Below are 18249 nucleotides of genomic sequence, written 5' to 3'. Positions count from 1 at the left end.
CTTGTGAATAGCGTTTTCATTCCTATATTTGGTCTTAATAATCAATAGTTTCTTTTTTGTGTATTTTCAAATTTTCTTTATGACACTGTCCTGTTTTTCTGTAATTGTATACAAGGTTGGCTATATTGTCATATATACTTCATGCTTTAAAATAAATAGATAAATTAATTATTAAACATATTCACTTAATAAATGAAACCTAATTTGTTTTTATTTTTTCAACCCGCCTAGTCCCTTAGAAAAGCAATAAAAACAAAGTGTCTTTGTACTTGAACTGCTTGAATTACCTTTGCCATGTGGAGTATACACCAAGCTGACAAAATGGTGACTCAGTTCAGTGAATTTGTGGTACAAACTCATTTATTGTGCATAAATATGTAAGAATGCAAACAGTCCAGTACAAACTACACAAACTAATCATTGTGTTTGCATAGGTAGAAAACAAGCGTTCATGTAGACTCACACGAGTGGGAGTGTTACTTACTCAAATGCATCAGTGGTATGTTACACAATAGTTTCAATAGAAGTGAAACTGGAAACAGAAAGAGAGTGCGGATGGACACAACATGGCGGAACCGGCCACTTGTCAAAAGGTCAGCTTACTACTGGTGTGAGACTCACTTCCTGTTCCTGTGCAGACTCTTCACATCCTTCTTCTGCAGGGCGAGGCAGTGCCGAGTTTCCACGCAAAAAAATAACAACAGGAGTGTAGAGCCAACTTTGTGATTGCTTCTGCCTAAGAAGTGTAACAAGTGGTTCACGTCACGTCATGTCTGTGCTTGAAAAGATGATTCATGATTCGTTACAAGTGCTTCAGTCAGGTCTAAGTGGAACGTCCAAATCCTGTAATGTCTTGCTTGAAGCAAAAAAAAAAAAAAGTTTTGACTGTGGGACGTTCCTCGAGGTGTAAAAGTTCATTCGGTGTCCCTACTGATCCAGAGTGACGCCACTTACTGTTGGTTCCAGTTAGCGTCGATGTGGACCTCCTCAGAGGTGCATTGCAATGGACGGGTCTGAAGTCGGGTCTGGAAGGACAGAGAAGCTCCCAGATGAGGATGAAGAACATGAATCACATTTCTGTCCATGAATGTATTGCTTCTACATCGTCATACAGTCCTGTATGTACTAGCAGGCCACTTTATTAGCTCCACTGCACAACACACTGGGCAAAATATTAGAAAATACTACTTGGTATAATCTAATATTACTGCCGGTGTGAAGTAATGAGTGGATCGTGGAAAGAAATAAGAAAAGGTGCAACATGCAGCATAAACTTACCAGTGCATGATTCTTCAACGTCCATGCTACTACACAAAACAAAGGCAGAGAAGCAGCACTTTAAAACACATTAATAATATTAATAATGAAATAAGCAGAAAGGCAGTGACTGCTTATGGGCCTTGTAGCAGTTATGGTTGCCGTCTGTTACATATATTTAACACAACAAGAGTCATTTCCTGGCTGGGCATGGAAACAAAGTCTGCCACACAAAAGCTGAAGTGGATTTAAGCATATTTTTGTTGTTTTCTGTGCCTTCCCATTTGTTGCAGCAGAACCCAGCGCCCCTGGAGTGCACGGAAATGAAAATGTCACAGTAACAAAAGAGAACAGTAATCCCAACTCAGTAGAGCAGACACAAGCTGCTACGCTTTGGAGGACATCACAGAAAGCTACGAGAGATTTTCCATATCACGTCGTTAATAAAACAGTCATCTCAATGTCTTTCATAAGATAAACAGGATAACATCAGGCTTGAAGGTTACCTTGAGAATGTATCGTCCACTCCATCATCCACATCCTGTTGAGATACAAAGCAGCATATCAAATCAATAGATAGATGCATTCATTAAGGCCCAGCATGCATCTCCTCTGAATCGCACAAACTCTCAATGAAAAAAATTACTGCATGGTTAATTACTTTGTAAAGGACTACTTTGTATCATTATGAATCAATCTGACAGGATTTGCATCTGAATATAATCAATAATTGCTGTAATTTCAGTATGAAAAAAAACCCAGCGAGAAACCTGTGATTGTAGTGCCATCTAGTGGCGAATGCCATCACCTGCAATGCTTCGTTTACATTGAGCATTTAGGGATGGGAAACGTGATCCCTTATCAATCACCCGTCACTCATAAAGCGAACCCACAGAAACTCGCACATGCGCAATAAGCTGATTGGTATTAACAGTTGCACAATTCATGACATGTTACCCGGATTCCTATTTTAAGTTTGCTAGCAGTAACAGTGAACGCTTTAAAAAGGAGACGAGTACCCGAGAGTCAGTTTATAAAAAGTTTCGAACGACTCGTTCATGACTGGCACCGCTTTGTACAGACACAATTGCGAAAGAAACAATAAGTTTAAATGGGAAAAAATAAAGTCATATATAAATACTAAATAAAAACAATGATATTATTATATTATATATTTTCAAAATAGAAAATTAAAAAAACATATACAAATTGATTCATCCCTCGTTTATCACAGTTAAGTTCCAGACACGACTACGATAAGTGAATAGTCGCAAATTAGGATTTAATATGAATACATATTTTTGGATTTATTTAATATACATTTTTTTATTTAAATTATACACTCTATACCTGTAATAACATCCCTACAGTCCCCTTTATAGTTGTATTACCCAATAAAGTAGCTATAACTCAAGAAAATAATACATATAAGACAACAAAATCAAACCTTAGCAATTACTTGTCTTTTTTCTGGATGGAGGCTATTGTCTCATCAATGTATTGGATCATATTACCCAGTATAATAGACATTCATTAATAATTGACTTCGTTACTGTAATAGTCAGTACCAGTCAAAATGTTTGGACACATCTTGTCACTCAAAAGCATGTTAAATTGTTGCAACACTGATTCTGTGTCAACGAGCAGTTTGCATGCAAGTAAAAGTTTGACTTACCCAGGAGTCATGTTTAATTGGTCGCCTTCTCGCTGGGTTGCTACGAGGCGAGGGGGAGCTGATGGAGGTGGACAGAAATGGGCGATGAAGCTTCTCGTCCGTCCCCACAGACGAGCACGCCTTTGGGTCTGAGGAAACAGGAAGATGTGAATAAAAATACAGGGAAAAATTCATGCAGGAATCAATAGCTCCCTCTGGTGGTAAGGATGGAGTATTGGGACAATGATGACGTTTACCTGCTGTCACACACTGACTGTCTGTGGTCTCACACTGTCCGTTATTGGTGCTTGTGCAGGAACAACATGTGCTTCTTGCCTTCTTGTTTTTGTCTGTCAAAATCAAGAAAGAAGATCAAATCAAACAGCGAAGAAGGTAGAGGAGTACTGGTAGTAGATGTAGGAGGCGTGTCACTCACCTTCCTGAGACATCTCCCAAAGATCCAGAGCTACTTTAAAGGCCTGTGCGACTGTTAATGTCACAGCCTGAGCCTGGAATCCCAACACAGTGATGCCATTAATTAGAAATATTTATGATTTTTTGTTCTAGCAATATTATGGCTTTATGCTTGCAAAATCAGTATTTTTTTCTTGATGAAATCATGATTACAAATTTATTTAAAATAATTATACATAGTAAATACATTTTACTTCCCATATTATCTAATGTGATTTTTTTTATGTATTTAGATTTTTTCCCAAAAAATATTTGTTGAATTCGATTTCATTCGACTTTGCAGGTGTACCCACTTCCTACTGTGGTTGTTTAAGGTCAAATGGAGGCTACCACAAGGTGTCGCCAAATCCCCATTTTTACTAATACTATTCAAGGTAGGTACAATGATATGATAATCACTTTGTGATATGATAATGCATACAAGTATGTTTCTTAATACGTCAAGATCAATAAAGTCATAAAGAGGATTTTTTTTAAGTGAGATGGGGGTTACTTACAATCTTTTTCTTATGGCAGAGGAACGCGTGACACTCCAGGGTTTCGTTGAACTGACTCTGAGAGATGTACGCAAACACTTTGTCCTGACTTTTATCTGCTGTGCAGTATGAGATTCTGGAAAAAAACATTCAATACAACAACATCAGAGTTTTACTTAAACTTAATTTGAGTAAATTTTTTTTTTAATTTTTACTTACTTAATACATTTACTTGATACATCAGTGTTATATCATGGTATTGTTTATGTCTACTGTTATTTACTAAAAATTTTTATTATAGATGTTTTATTAAAAATAATTACACAAAATATAATGGGTGGTTAGCGCGCAGGCCTCACAGCTAGGAGACCTGAGTTCAATTCCACCCTCGGCCATCTCTGTGTGGAATTTGCATGTTCTCCCCGTGCATGCGTGGGTTTTCAAAAACATGCTAGGTTAATTGGCGACTCCAAATTGTCCATAGGTATGAATGTGAGTGTGAATGGTTGTTTGTCTATATATGCCCTGTGATTGGCTGGCGACCAGTCCAGGGTGTACCCCGCCTCTCGCCCATAATATACCACATACCATAATATAATTTAAAAATAATATTATTATTATATTATAATATGGTAATTAATTAATTCATTTTCTACCCCAGCTGTCTTCGGGCGACAGCTTGACCCTCAACAGATGATGTCATTATAAAATAGCTTGAAAATCAGACTAGAAAGAGGTCTATCAGCACCTGGCTAACCATAATATCGGAGGCCCCCCCTCGGTATGCTACAGTAAGTACATGCCACTAATAATACTTGCAATGAGTTCCCATGACCTTGATGCATTTATAGAATTATAATTAGATACAGCACGAAGTGTGTGCACCCAATTTAGGAATGTCTTGAGGCCAGTGTGTCTGACACACAACGGGAAAAGGAGAAAGACGTGCTACACTTGATAACTGTCACAGCCTGGTCCTCTGACATTTGAAAGCAGCGTATAGTTATGAATGATGATGTTAAGTGTGTCAAGTGTGCAGCAGTCTCTCACTTCAAAGCAAGGGCACCAACTGTGGAACGGTGGAGCAATAACAAGCATGCAATAAGCGGTATTCTTCGCTTGTTTGCAGCATTGATGATGCATGACCCACATACTAGCAATGCCCAGGATACCCAAGCACCATAACTTAGAACGTTAAGGCCTTAATTGCAAGGAGAAAGTCCAAACAGATGCCCTATTTTTTTTTAAAGATCGGAATAGATGCCTTTATATTAAAAATGATGAGCCATGTGGGAATGATATATTATTCACTAGAGTGCATACCATTAAGCGTCCGCTGCTATTTAGGAATTTAGAGCATTTGGATCCCGACCATAGCACAGAAGGGGCTCCTATTATTGAGAAAATGTGTAAAAAAATAATTAATAAATAAACAATTGACCGCGAGCTGTCAGCTTGCACTCACGTTTGATCAGCCCGCTGTCATGGCAGTGGAGGAATATCAATACAAAGCCTCAGCTTCAAAGAAGGCTCTCTCTGTGTGTGAAGATACGCTCCACAATTCCAGGTAACGTGTATCGCTTTAATAAAGCACTTCTAGGCCTCTGAAAGACATTTCATAATGGTATTCTGGACTCACATAAAGGGGGTCTCAGAACCTCCAATTTCTCCAGTGACTATAAATCAGCGATGCAGAGGACAAAGTGGCCAATTAGACTGCGTGGAGTCATGTGATCACTCACCCCAATCCTATGTGCTCATATAAGGAGAAAATGATATTTTTAAGAAGAGATTGTGGGGGACAGATTAGGTGGGAGGGGGGACCTCGAGGAGGGGATCAAACAGCAAGCTGAAACCCCTGGCCTGAGGTCTGTTATGGCTGATAAGGTGGATCAGAGGAGCACACACATTTCCTCCTTTTAAACATACACACACACTGTACTCTAATCAATAACTTTTCATTACTGCGGGTTTCCTCTATTTTTAAGCAGCTTCATGTAACAAAAAGGTTTTTTTAAAAATACACTGAAGTTTACAAAGCGAGTGGGGAATCTTTGATCGTTAAATGTCAGGTCTGACAGCGGCTTGCAGGACAATGTTAAAACGTGAGCACATCCGCAACATGACGTGATTTGTTAAACAAAATCTTCATTCATTTTGTGTTTTGCAGTGGTTAACTTCTTTTTACACTTGAAGACAGTTAATATGTGATGTACACCAGGGCCTGTACAGTTAATAAAAGGTTTCAGTGTAAGCATGATGACCCTGAAACAGACGATTATCATTATTACTTTTGGGAAATGATACTTTCACTTTCAATTTGACCTCCAGCCCCTCATTAAGTCAGAACTGCATTACAACAATCACCTGTAGATGGAGACATTCTCTATGAGAGCTGCAGTGTCCGTATCGGTGATGACGATGCCTTTGGGGGAGACCGTCAGCGTTACTTTGCGGAACTTCTTAGCGCCCGCTCTGGCCTGAGGATTTAAAAAGAAAAAATATGAAAAGAAACATGCAAATAAGATTAGGATTGGAGTTACAAATCCAAATGGGGAAAAAAAACTAAGCAGCTAAGTGAGATATGTGTGAAATTTATACGCAATGACAGGCGAGAAAAAGAGAGGGTAGAAATGCTGCTATTTCCTGCCCAGAATGTGTACTCGAATGTGGGCTGGCAGGCAGGCGCTGACGACCCACCCCCCCGCGGGTGCTCCATCTGGGGGTTTGAGTTGGCCGAAATGCTGAGCTCGCAGTCTGGGAGGGCGCCTGTTGACCTGCTTACAGCGCCATTAGCTCGCCAACGCCAGCACTTTGTTTCTTTGTCACCCGCAGGACATGGAGTGTTTCAAGACGGAAGACAGCACAGGCGCCCGTGTTTCATTTGCACTGGAATGTAACGACATTTAAAGGTGAATTAAAGGCCAAGCAGGCTTGAAGGTCTTCCCAAGGATAGAAAACGTGTGACGCTCGGCGGGTGGGAGCCTCCATAGATTCCAATTGCAGTGAAAACTGCATCGTTCCAATAAATAGGAAGTGCTAACAAGCACATTCCCAGCAAGGAAAAGACAAGCGCTTCAGCCCTGCAGGAGTAGCACATGTAGCAAATACAAGAAGTGCATTCCCATTGTCCATTGGTTTCCAAGGGAACAGACGGTGTAAATCAATTCAATCTTAATCCGGACATGAGTTCGACTCCCTAACTGAGACGTAGTGGGTGGGCTGGGGGAGGGAGTTCATGATGAGAAAGGCCTCTGTGAGATTAAAAGATGAACAACAGAAAGAACATGATCGACAATCAATCGGAAAGGAAGTGCTGAATTGCATGTCTCACTGTGTATATAGTCCAGTTTAAAGGAAGTTGTTCCAAACATCTCACCATGGTAACGATCCTGCGGATGGCGGCGGACGCCATGTCTTCCCCTTTAGGCTGGACCACCAGCGTCATTCCTAGGTACTTGAGGTTGAACGCCATTCCTTCCAGAAGAGTCTCCTTGGTGTCGGTCCAGTTCTCAGGAAGCTCTGTTTGGGAAAACACAACAGAAATCACTTTAGAATAATATTAATAATAATGATAATGATTATAATAATAATACAACAATCCCTGGTTTATCACGGTTGATTGGATCCAGACCCAGACGTGATAAGTGAATTTCCATGAAGTAGGATTATATTTCCTTAATTTAAGCACAGAAAACTAGATTACGTATGATAATCTAAATACATCCAGACATGAAATAACACCCACATAGTTGCCTTTACACTCCTATTACCCAATATAGGAGACACAATAACACAAAATAAGATGAAAGAATCACACATTAGCAGTTTATTGTTTTTTGCGTAAATACACTTAAAATTACTAATAATAGGTTGTATTCAAGCAAGAAACTGCATCATTTATTAATTAGCCATCTATTTTATTTATTTATGTTTTTACAAAACACTCATTATTTATTCAATCCAAATATTGACATATTAATTAATTAATTCATTGGTTAATTCCCAGAAAGAGGCATATTGTCCTTGAGTTGATGACTGGAGGCTGACACATGCAGAGAGCCTAAAATAGCATCTAGTAGTCCCACCTGGACAGAACAAGAGAAAGGATGCAATTTTGAACATCACTATACGGCATTACAACCAAAATCACCTCCAGATGTCTTGTAATTCAGTAAACAACGCAATGCTTAGTGTTTATACTGCAGATTAGGAGATTATAAGACAAATAGACACACATACAGTATAATAATGAGGCTCCAATCTCTAGCGGCATGCACTGACACTGATCTGTCCACACACGGCTGGACCATCTGTCACCAGCTGTGAGAAAGCACCAGCACTTGCTTTGCACCTCCTCCGATAACTCTGAATTATTAACTCCTCTTCAATCACATCATCCACCGGCACCGTTTGATGCTACCAAATGTCATCCTGCTTGTCAAGTGCATCAGCTTGAAAGTCCTGTCAAACAACCACCGAGCACAATTCTTGCTCTCTCTGAATGTTCTCAACTCCTGTTTGGGGCACATGTGATGAAGAAGAAGCCACAGATCTGGAAAAATGATACAGTATAGCTAAAAAGGTGACATAAACATACAAAAAATGACTTTCCATGATTTATTCTGGTATGTCAGAAGGATTTAGTTTCTCTTTTTGCCATTTGACACACAAAAAAAAACTGTTCCATCATATCAAAAATAAATAAATGATGGCAAATGGTAAAGACGTGGTACAGTCCCATCATATATCATCCCCCATGAACCAGGAAGTAACTTGCTAGCTAAAAAGGTGACATAATCAAACAAGAAAATGACTTTCCATGATTTATTCTGGTATGTCAGAAGGATTTAGTTTCTCTTTTTGCCATTTGACACACAAAAAAACTGTTCCATCATATAACAAATAAATAAACAATGGCAAATGGCAAAAAAGTGGTACAGTCCCATCATACATCAACCCCCATTAACCAGGAAGTCGCTTGCTAGCTAAAAAAAAAGTGAAATAATCATCCATAAATACAACCTTCTATTATGTTTTCAGGTTCGTTAGAAGGATTTATTTTTCTCGTTTTGCCATTTGACACACAATGAAACAATTCTAGCATATCAGAAACAATGAAATAATGGCAAATGGCAAAGATGTGGTACAGTCCCATCATATATCATACCATGAACCAGAAAGTAGCTTGCTAGCTAAAAAGGTGACATAATCATACAAAAAAACGACTTTCCATGTTTTTTCCTGATTTGTCAGAAGGATTTAGTTTCTCTTTTTGCCATTTGACACACAATAAAACTATTCTATCATATCAGAAACAATGAAATAATGGCAAAGATGTGGTACAGTCCCATCATAAATCATACCATGAACCAGGAAGTAGCTTGCTAGCTGCAAAGGTGACAATCATACTCAAAAACAACTTTCTATTATGTTTTCAGGTTCGCTACAAAATATTTATGTTCCTTTTTTTGCTATTTGTCACACAATTAAACAATTCTAACCTATCAGAAACAATGAAATAATGGCAAATGGCAAAGACGTGGTACAGTCCCGTCTCACCAGGAAGTAACTTGCTAGCTAAAAAAGTGACAATAACAAAAACAACTTTTCATGATTTGTCCATATTCTTTGGAGGAACTCATTTCAGTTGGTGCTCCTCTTATCCCACAATGGTACAGTCCCTCCATGAACCAGGAAGTAGACTACTAGCTAACAAATGGAGAGATAAACACAAACATAGCGCACCAGTGTTTGCTTTTGGCTTCTCTCTTTTTTTGAGTCCCGAGTCAAGTCCACAGTGAAAAATGGTATGATCCTGTCATGCATGTCATGTCATGTAGAAGTGGCTTGGCTTGTCTCTGTATGGATGATGATATATTCTGTTTGCATTGCTGATTCAGTTAGAATCTGGGACACCACTTTGACAGGGAAAATAGGCCGCATATTTGGGGAAAAATGTGCGTGTGGCTCTCTGGTGCTGCCCTAAGGGCAAATGAGGAAAAAGCAAAGTACCTCCCGTCACCTGCCGCACCAATTTAAGAACCTTTATTTTATTAAAGCAGTCTGGGAGTATTATTAAGTGCCTCTGAGAGCTAGCGTAGCAGCTGCTGCTCAAATATTGACAACAATAACAAAAGAGGGGAGGGGAACTCAAACGCCATGTGTTGCCACGGCAACCACACCCTGCATCCCTAACAACCCAGAGGAGGGGAAGGGGGAGGAGGGAGGAGGGTGGTGCCGACAAACAGCATTCCTGAGAATACTTTGGCACAACATCACAGCGGCTTTAAAATAAATCAGCATCAGCTCTCAAGCCTCCGTCCTCGCCAGGTAAATAATAAACATCTTAAAGAAGGTTGCAACCCCCCCATATTAGGACTTTCATCCACGCAGGGAAAAACATTCTAATCAGTGTTTACAGTGCCAGTGACGCCTGTGTGATGCTAATAATATGCAAGCTCTTGAGCCACTGCAAAAACCAGGAGTAGTCAGCAAACACGGATTGTTTATGCGACATAATATTTACACTGTGTTGTTTTAGGCAAATAAAACAAACCTACAGGGCTGTTTGGTGACGGTAAAGACAGAAAAACATGCCCAAAGCAAATTCAACTTAATAGAGGCTATGTAGGCTTTATTAGGCAGATTTATTATAGCACTCATTCTCAAACCAATGACAGTAATTCTTCACCACTTCACGCTTGCAATTTTACAGCTTCACTCTATCACGCTTTTTCAAAAATATATTAATGAATAAATTACTGCTGTACTGTAAAATTACTATTGTGGCTGTAACCCATGCCAAGCAAAAACGAGGAAACATTTACATAAACAGTAAGAAAGTAATGTCATTATATTAAGAGGAAGAAATAGCATAAAGTTAGAATATTGAAAAGGGAAAACAAGTTGTAAAATGAGCAACAAGACAAAAAATAAAGTTGCAATTTTGGGGGAATCAAGTTGGTATAACGTATAAATATTATCAGAATAAAGTCATACCATTATGAAGGAAAAAGGGAGAAAATAATGTTTTATAAACAGTAAAAAATGTTGATCTAGATGGGTTGCTTTAGAAAATGTAAAGGTAAAAGCACTTATTTATTTTAAATGTCTTATTTACTCTTATTATGTCTACTATAATGGGTAATATGAGTGGAATGGTGACTATGGGGGTGTTATGTCATGTCCAGAGGGCTCTAATAATGTTAAAAAATGTATTAAGAAGATCATGTACTTATCACAGTGGTGTCTGGTCCCCATTAATTGCAATAAACAAGGATTTACTGCATTAAGTCGTAGTTAAATATGGTTTGACAGTAACCAAAGTAGAACTGCTTGAAACGTATCATCAAAACAAGCCGCAAAAACAACAGGTAACGCTGTAACATGCATGACAGGCCACGAGATGGCAATGTAAAGGAACACAACAGAGAAAACACAAGGGTTTGAGACTTGTTCTTAAGCTCCAGTAAAAGGGAAATGATTAGAAGAAAGAGGGTACAATGCAGTCTTTTTTTATTACACTTCAATGGACAATGGAAGTGTGAAAGTGGTATTACCCTGAAGCTCTTTTTATTAAACGGATCAGGTTTTATCACTATGTATCACTTCTTATCATTAGCAATTCAAACACGCGTTAATGCCGATGCATCTTTGTCTCCAGAGTCCAGCAAAAACTAGCGATATCAGCCTTCAGAAGAGGAAAGCATGAAATAAGACGCTGATATTAAACATCTTGTTTTCCTTCACTGACTAAAAAGCCCTGCTTGATCACAGGAACGCGAGAGCAGGGTCTGAGCTTTAGATTGTGGCGCTTTAATAGATTGTGTAGGGAAGAACGGGGAGGGGGGATATTCCCACAGGAACCCCGCACCCCCCCCACACCCCCCCACCCACACCTCTAATGCAGTGGAGCAATTACAAGCCTTCCAAGTGAGTGACAGACACCTTCGCTTACAATTAAAGAGCCACACAGTTGAGTGCTTTAAGTACTACTTTATATATCCAATATGTCCTCAAGTGGTTACTTTCCACTACAGGCTGATATTTTGCTAACCTGTGTTTATCTACTCAACTGCAGAAAGTCACAGGTTATTTTTATTTTATTTTTTTTTCCAATATGCAGGTCCCGTCTGTTGTGTTCACAAGCACCCTGTAAAATCGCTAATGCTAACCGCGAGGGCGTATATGGGATTTTCAGTTTCTATTAGCATCGAGCTAGCGCTTTTGTTCAACTGCATTTTATAGATTTATTGAAACATTTGAGCAGAAAAATGTTGTCAATTTGTGTGTTGGCTTGTCATTAAGGAGTGATGGCAGGTCCTGCAGGCTAACCAGTTGGTTGAAAAAGACTGTGAATTGTCCAAAATGGCAAATATCGTAACACAACTTCTAACAGTTTTTTGCTACGTTATTCCATCATTTCCAGCTAAAAAGACAAATGTAACTTCAATTTCGGGCCGGCTATGGAGCATTTCAACTTTAAGTATGAACATCATGTGTTCCACGCAGCACTACTTTCCTCATTATTCATCCACCAAGTTATTTATAGGAACGACTCGGGTCGGGAACAGAACACAGAGACGGGATTTACCTCTCCATGTTGAGTTTGAGGAGCGCTGACACGTACTCCGCACTCTCCAAAGATAGGCTCGCTCTCTGCGTATCGCCACTGTTGCATAATTCACTTCACCTCAGGCCTTTGATGGTGCTAAAGAACCCTCCAAAAACATGTGAAAGAACATCTTTACGCCGTTAGGGACGCGTCCTCTCGTCACAGTTTGGGCTTAAAATTGGATACGTTTATGAAGTTTACCTTGAAAGTCAACATGGAGGTGGAGCAGCTTTAAATAGCACAAGGCCCAGACTTAAAAATCAATATGACTGCAAGTGCAAGAGGGAGGAAAATAATGTACAGGAGAGAAAATCACATCACTGCTATGAAAATATCATTAGGAGGCTGTTTGATTCATGATGATTTATTGCAGGGCACGTATCAGGCCACGCTAGTCCATGTAACGATCTAAATGGTGTTTGTGTAAGTGTGTTTTTTAAATCACACCTAGATGGCAAATGTCTACAAAATGTCATAAATCATCAGTCACAGGAGCGAATTATCATAGCTTTCACAAGAATTCTTGGATTTACCATGAAATATGTCTAGGGCCGCAGCTAGCGATTATTTCTGAGTCCATTACTTGAAGCTTGTTGTTCTTTTAAGCCCCGCACTAGGGGTGTTCAAAGTGCGGCCTGCAGGCCATTTGCAGCCCGTTTCTGTTGTTTTATGGGCCCATGGCACATTCTAAAAAATATAATTGAATATAAAGTTTTACAGGCTGCACGGCGGTCATGTGGTTAGCGCGCAGACCTCACAGCTAAGAGACTGGAGTTCGATTCCACCCTCGGGCATCTCTGTGTGGAGTTTGCATGTTCTCCCCGTGCATGCGTGGGTTTTCTCCCACATTCCAAAAACATGCTAGGTTAATTGGCGACTCCAAATTGTCCATAGGTATGAATGTGAGTGTGAATGGTTGTTTGTCTATATGTGCCCTGGGATTGGCTGGCGACCAGTTCAGGGTGTACCCCGCCTCTCGCCCAAGGACAGCTGGGATAGGCTCCAGCACCCCCGCGACCCTTATGAGGAAAAGCGGTAGAAAATGAATGAATGAATTTTTACAACACAATCTATAGAGAATCTATAATAATAATAATAATAATACAATAAAATAAAATAGAGTTGAGTAAAAAAACAGAGTAAAACATGAATTAAAATACAACATCCATACATTCATTCAGAGCTAAAAACAAGGCTAAAAGTGGGGCACAGCAGTCAGGTATAAAAAGTTAGACATTAAAAACGGATTTAAACAGGTGGGTTTTGAGAATTTTTTAGAAGTTGTAAAACAAAACAAAGGTTTATGGGAATAAAGTCCAAATATTATGGGAATAACTGAATAATAATAATTAGGGCTGCCCGATATTGCCTTTTTTTTTCTGAAAACCGATATGCCGATATTGTCCAACTCTCAATTTCCAATACCGATATCAACGGATACTGATATCTATATGTGTAACATAACATATCTCCTGTAGTGAAATGAACACATATGTGTTGTATACAGCATTTTTTAGACATTGGTTTTCGGGAAAAAATTCTTATGCCGATATCGAACGATTATTATTATTTATCGGGATAATTATCAGACACCCCTTATAATAATGGATCATTTTATATCGCGTCTTTTTTCCACAGTTCATTCACTCCTCAGTCACACACTGGAGATGGTAAAATCAAATGGCCAACCAAAGCCAATGTTCCTTACTGGAGAGTAGAAATAAGGTAAAATCCACCACACACTTGCTGTCCATCACATAATACGTACTGTGTGGAAACCCTAAAGGCCTCAGAAAGTCAAGATTAGGAATACATGTATTGTTCCTCTCATAGTGAGAACGTCTTTACTTCCTATTAAGTTGAGCCTCCGAGGCAGTCTTCTGCCAAGCAGTGACGTGACATTCAGTGCACTTCAGCTGAGGTCAAAGCCGCCAGCAGGAGGGGAAAGGACACAGCACGGGCCGTCCCTTTGAATCACATCACGCTGAATTAAGGGAACAAGTGGCACACTTGCCCTTGGCGTCAAGGTCGTTGACGTGACTGCTGCATCTCTTTTAAAATCAGCCACGGAAGCATGCGACCGCAGTCAGCTGTTTTCGGAAGATTTTTGACGGAGTTCCAACAGCTTATTAAAAGCGACAGGAGGTGTCAGTTGGAACCCCCCCCATCCCTCGGAGGAACAATTATCTCCCGGTGGCTCGTTAGTCAAGGAGACGGCGGTATAGCGAGAAAAGCTGCAAGCATAAATAACGACATGTGTCAAAGGGGGAGTGGGAATGATGACGCTGCCGTTGCGAGAGAATGAGCATAATTGGGGGCCCGGATGTCGCTTTTGTGTGACGATGCCGCTATTATGTGTGGTCTGAGATACAATGGTTACATTTTATTGGCTTTGTTAGTAAAAATTGACACAAAAGCTACAGCAGAGGGTTACTTTTGTAGTTGGATGATATGACATACCTCCTTTGAGTACTTCATGGTGGCTATTGTCCTATCAATTTAACATTACAGACACCTATCGGCCAGTGTAGAATATTATTCTACTGCTTTATAATATTATTCTACTCACAATGCTAGCAGAGAACCCATATGCAATGCCAGCTTCTACACATCGCAACATGCTGGGTCCATGCATGGTACCTCCCTCTCCTAATTGGCTACGGTGGAGCCTGCGGACAGCAGCTCAATTTGTGTCCATGTATCTGTCCATCACCTGCTGCATTATGATGTTATTTATTTATTTGTATTCTCCAAATGTTGAGAGCACAAAAAGCTACTGTGGCGCAACGGACGCAGTGAATTCCACAGAAAACATCATGTTTGTCAGCACTTGTCATCGTCAAGACGTCGCCGTGGTAACAACGGAGGGAAATAACAAATCCTGTCCATCAAAATTTACTCACACAAAATCCCCAAACAATTCACTTGAAAAGTATTTCCTGGAAGACGTTTCCGTTGAAATTGTTGCATTACTACTTCTTTGATAAACTAAACACTGGTTAAAATTTGAATTAAAATGGAAACCCTTTTACAAGTTCGTGTGCTAGCATGCTATGCAGCCGTGATCCCATAGCCTGCGCATTAGCAATGTGGCGTAAACAAAGAATAATCTGAGTGTAATGGTGACTATAGGGGTGTTATTTTGTGTCTACATGGCACTAATAATGGTAAAACATATTTAGAAAGTCACTAACAGGTGGAGGTTCACTTACTGCGGTCTTGTCTGGAATGAATTAACCGCAGTAAACAAGGGAGGACAGCATTGCATTGCAGTATTCTATATTATCGTAACATTAGTGGTTATTTGATCTCAGAAGACGTTGACAATAATATAATTAAGCATCAACAATAATGTGAAAGTTAGTTTGTCCAGTCATATTTATCAATGTATCTCTCATAAAATTAATGTGAAAGTCTCGTCTCGTGACATCCCCATGACTGTCTAAAAACCTTTGCAATTTATTGTGGGCTATCTGCCTAGCATCTCTTTCGTAGTTAGAGCATAGAACACCTGTTTATGACTTTCTAAATACGACTTTTTATCATTAGAGCCTTGTAGTAAAGAAACAACACACTTATAGTCATCTTTACACTTGTATTATTCATTATTTACAACATTGCTGCAGGACCTCGTGACGGCTGTTAGCTAGCGAGCTAACAGGCTAACCAGTTAGCCTCGAATTTATTTATTCCAAACTTAAGTAGTCAAAAACTTATGGACACGGCCACGGCTGACTTCAGGACTTAATGCAGTTTTAAGGTCGTGTAATGTAAAGTCTTACCGTTTTGTATGAATATCGCCGCCTTGTGACCAGAATACTACATATCACTTGTATTTTATGTACGACGAAACAGATCATTTATTAATTTCTGGAAAACAGCGATATAGCGAGGGATTGGATTGGAAAATATGCATAAACATGAGAAACAGACTGTAAATGTTTACATTTTAAGACTTGACATTGTAAAATATGTAGTATATTTGGCAGGTAAAAAGCTCCAATGAGCTTCAAACTAACAATCAATGGTATAATAATAAGAAGAAAAGTAATCTTTGGCCTCAAGATAGCAGATTCGTCACACTTACTTTCGTGTTTCGAAGTTCCCCATGTGTGCCGCGGGACTCCTGGGCTCTTGATAATAGCCCTCCCGGCGTTTTTCAGCGCGTCCATGCCGAGGGGAGTCAGTGCCTTCCGGCCAACCCGCAGCCAAGCAGGTGGATGGATCCGCTATGCGGAGCTAGACTGGCGGCACAAGAGAGCGAGAGTGCCCGCCTTCACCACTCTATATTGCCCCGCCCCTGCTGGTGGTCTTGGTGGTGGTGGCTTTTCGAACCAGCGGCTAAGGAGAACTGAAGCCGAACACAGCGACTCAATGCAATCAGCGTGCTTTTCAAAGTTAAGGGCGTGTCCCTCCAAGGTTGACAGGGGAACGCCCTCCAAACGAAACATATTTAGGGGATGGAAAAAAAACAACAAAAGTATCTCTTGAATGTTGTCTCCAAATTATTTCTGGTTTATAAATTAATTATAATCATATATATGTGTATCGTGTTTCTTTATTTAAAATATATATATATATAGATGAGTATTTATATGCATAGAGTACATATTTTTATGCATGTATTTTTTCATGTAACTATGGACTGAAAAAAAACTACATAATTGAGTCGTTTTGGGTAGTCTGTATTTTGGCGCCCTCTACAGTTTGCAGTAAGTCATTGTAGGCTCGTTATACTACTTTACTGCACTTGTGAACGTCCTTTACTTAAATTTAGTTCCTATTAAAAATCTAGCTAAATTCAAATGTACAGAAATACATATTACATTTTTGCCATATTCACAAGAATACCGCACTAACACTATTTTTTCTAATTTAAAAAAGTTTAATAACAAACATATTTTAACTAGAATAACTAATAAGAAAATGAACACTGTATTTATGTCCAACATAAGTGTGATATTTATTGAACCCATCACAGGTTATTAACGTCAGCCCTCGACACCCATAAAGCAAAGCAGTGCCTGGAACAGTCAGTCCATGTTTATGCTCATTAAACAGTGGTGGATGTTCCTTTTGGCCTGAGGTGGCATGTTGCTGCTGCTGATGCTGCTGCTGTAGTTGTGCTGCTCTGTGATCATTGCAGAAGGTCTTAATCCATGTTGTCATATAGACTACACATCCTACTATGAGAGTGTGAGCGCAGAGTGTACAGTTGGTGAGAACATCATTGTCATCATGCAGCTATGAGGGAGATCACAGCAGTGATGCTTCTTTGTTTTTGTTGTTGTCCGATGAAAGTGAGCTACGAATGCAATGCCTGGTAGGTGTATCACACAAATGATACTTTATTATTATCATATGGGCACATTTTATGGACAAAGGTATCGGGACACTTCAAATCTGGCCTCTCAGAATCCATGTCTTGCATGGCGAAAATGACATTTTTCCTCATAATATTACAACTTTATTCTCGTAAACTATTTTTTTTAATTCTTGCAAAATCTACACTTTTTATACCTATTTTTTCAAAAATTACATTGTTGTTTTGTGTCTCACAATATTCCAACTTTTCCAAACTTTAATATTTCAAGTTTATGCTACTAAAATGACTACTTTTCCCCAGTCTTTAAAATTATTCGTTCCCACAGCCCTTAAATTTGAAGCTTTCAATCAAGCAAGACATTCTCTGTCCTTGTGTCCCAGTACTTTTGTCCACCATGTGACATTCCTGCCACAAAGACACAGTGCAACTACTTTCAGGCCTGAAC

The 18249-nt window shown here is 39.5% G+C and overlaps 1 protein-coding gene across 5 annotated transcripts; it reads right to left on the bottom strand.

Annotated features, from left to right (window-relative positions):
• Nucleotides 1–321: 321 nt before the first annotated feature.
• On the bottom strand, nucleotides 322–16862 carry LOC131107606 (low density lipoprotein receptor adapter protein 1). 5 transcript variants are annotated; one of them, XM_078799105.1, is made up of 11 exons: nucleotides 16566–16862; nucleotides 7241–7383; nucleotides 6229–6341; nucleotides 3883–3997; nucleotides 3348–3420; nucleotides 3169–3261; nucleotides 2933–3060; nucleotides 1764–1798; nucleotides 1279–1304; nucleotides 955–1025; nucleotides 322–736 (listed from the first exon to the last, which is right to left on the bottom strand). In XM_078799105.1, the coding sequence occupies exons 1-10, from the start codon at nucleotides 16648–16650 to the stop codon at nucleotides 988–990; spliced, it is 849 nt and encodes a 282-aa protein (XP_078655231.1). In that variant the 5' UTR covers nucleotides 16651–16862; the 3' UTR covers nucleotides 322–736; nucleotides 955–987. The 5 variants fall into 5 exon arrangements, with proteins under 5 accessions (XP_078655231.1, XP_078655230.1, XP_057913781.2 ...); XM_078799104.1 differs by having other exon boundaries at nucleotides 322–852; nucleotides 1279–1307; nucleotides 16566–16861; XM_058057798.2 differs by having other exon boundaries at nucleotides 1279–1307; nucleotides 16566–16861.
• Nucleotides 16863–18249: the final 1387 nt, after the last annotated feature.

This window comes from Doryrhamphus excisus, linkage group LG19 (assembly GCF_037039965.1).
Source record: "Doryrhamphus excisus strain RoL-2023G ecotype Guam linkage group LG19, RoL_Dexc_Guam_v1.1, whole genome shotgun sequence".
NCBI lineage: Eukaryota > Metazoa > Chordata > Actinopteri > Syngnathiformes > Syngnathidae > Doryrhamphus > Doryrhamphus excisus.
Note: the sequence above shows the minus strand (reverse complement) of the source record. Positions and strands in the feature narration are given on the sequence as shown.

Coding starts and splice junctions, on each gene's coding strand:
- LOC131107606 (XM_078799104.1), bottom strand. CDS start 16,650: ATGGACGCGCTGAAAAACGCCGGGAGGGCTATTATCAAGAGCCCAGGA. Junction 3,998..6,228: donor GAGAATGTCTCCATCTACAG/GTGATTGTTGTA, acceptor GTTTTTTTCCAG/AATCTCATACTGCACAGCAG. Junction 1,308..1,763: donor GTGGACGATACATTCTCAAG/GTAACCTTCAAG, acceptor TGTTTTGTGTAG/TAGCATGGACGTTGAAGAAT.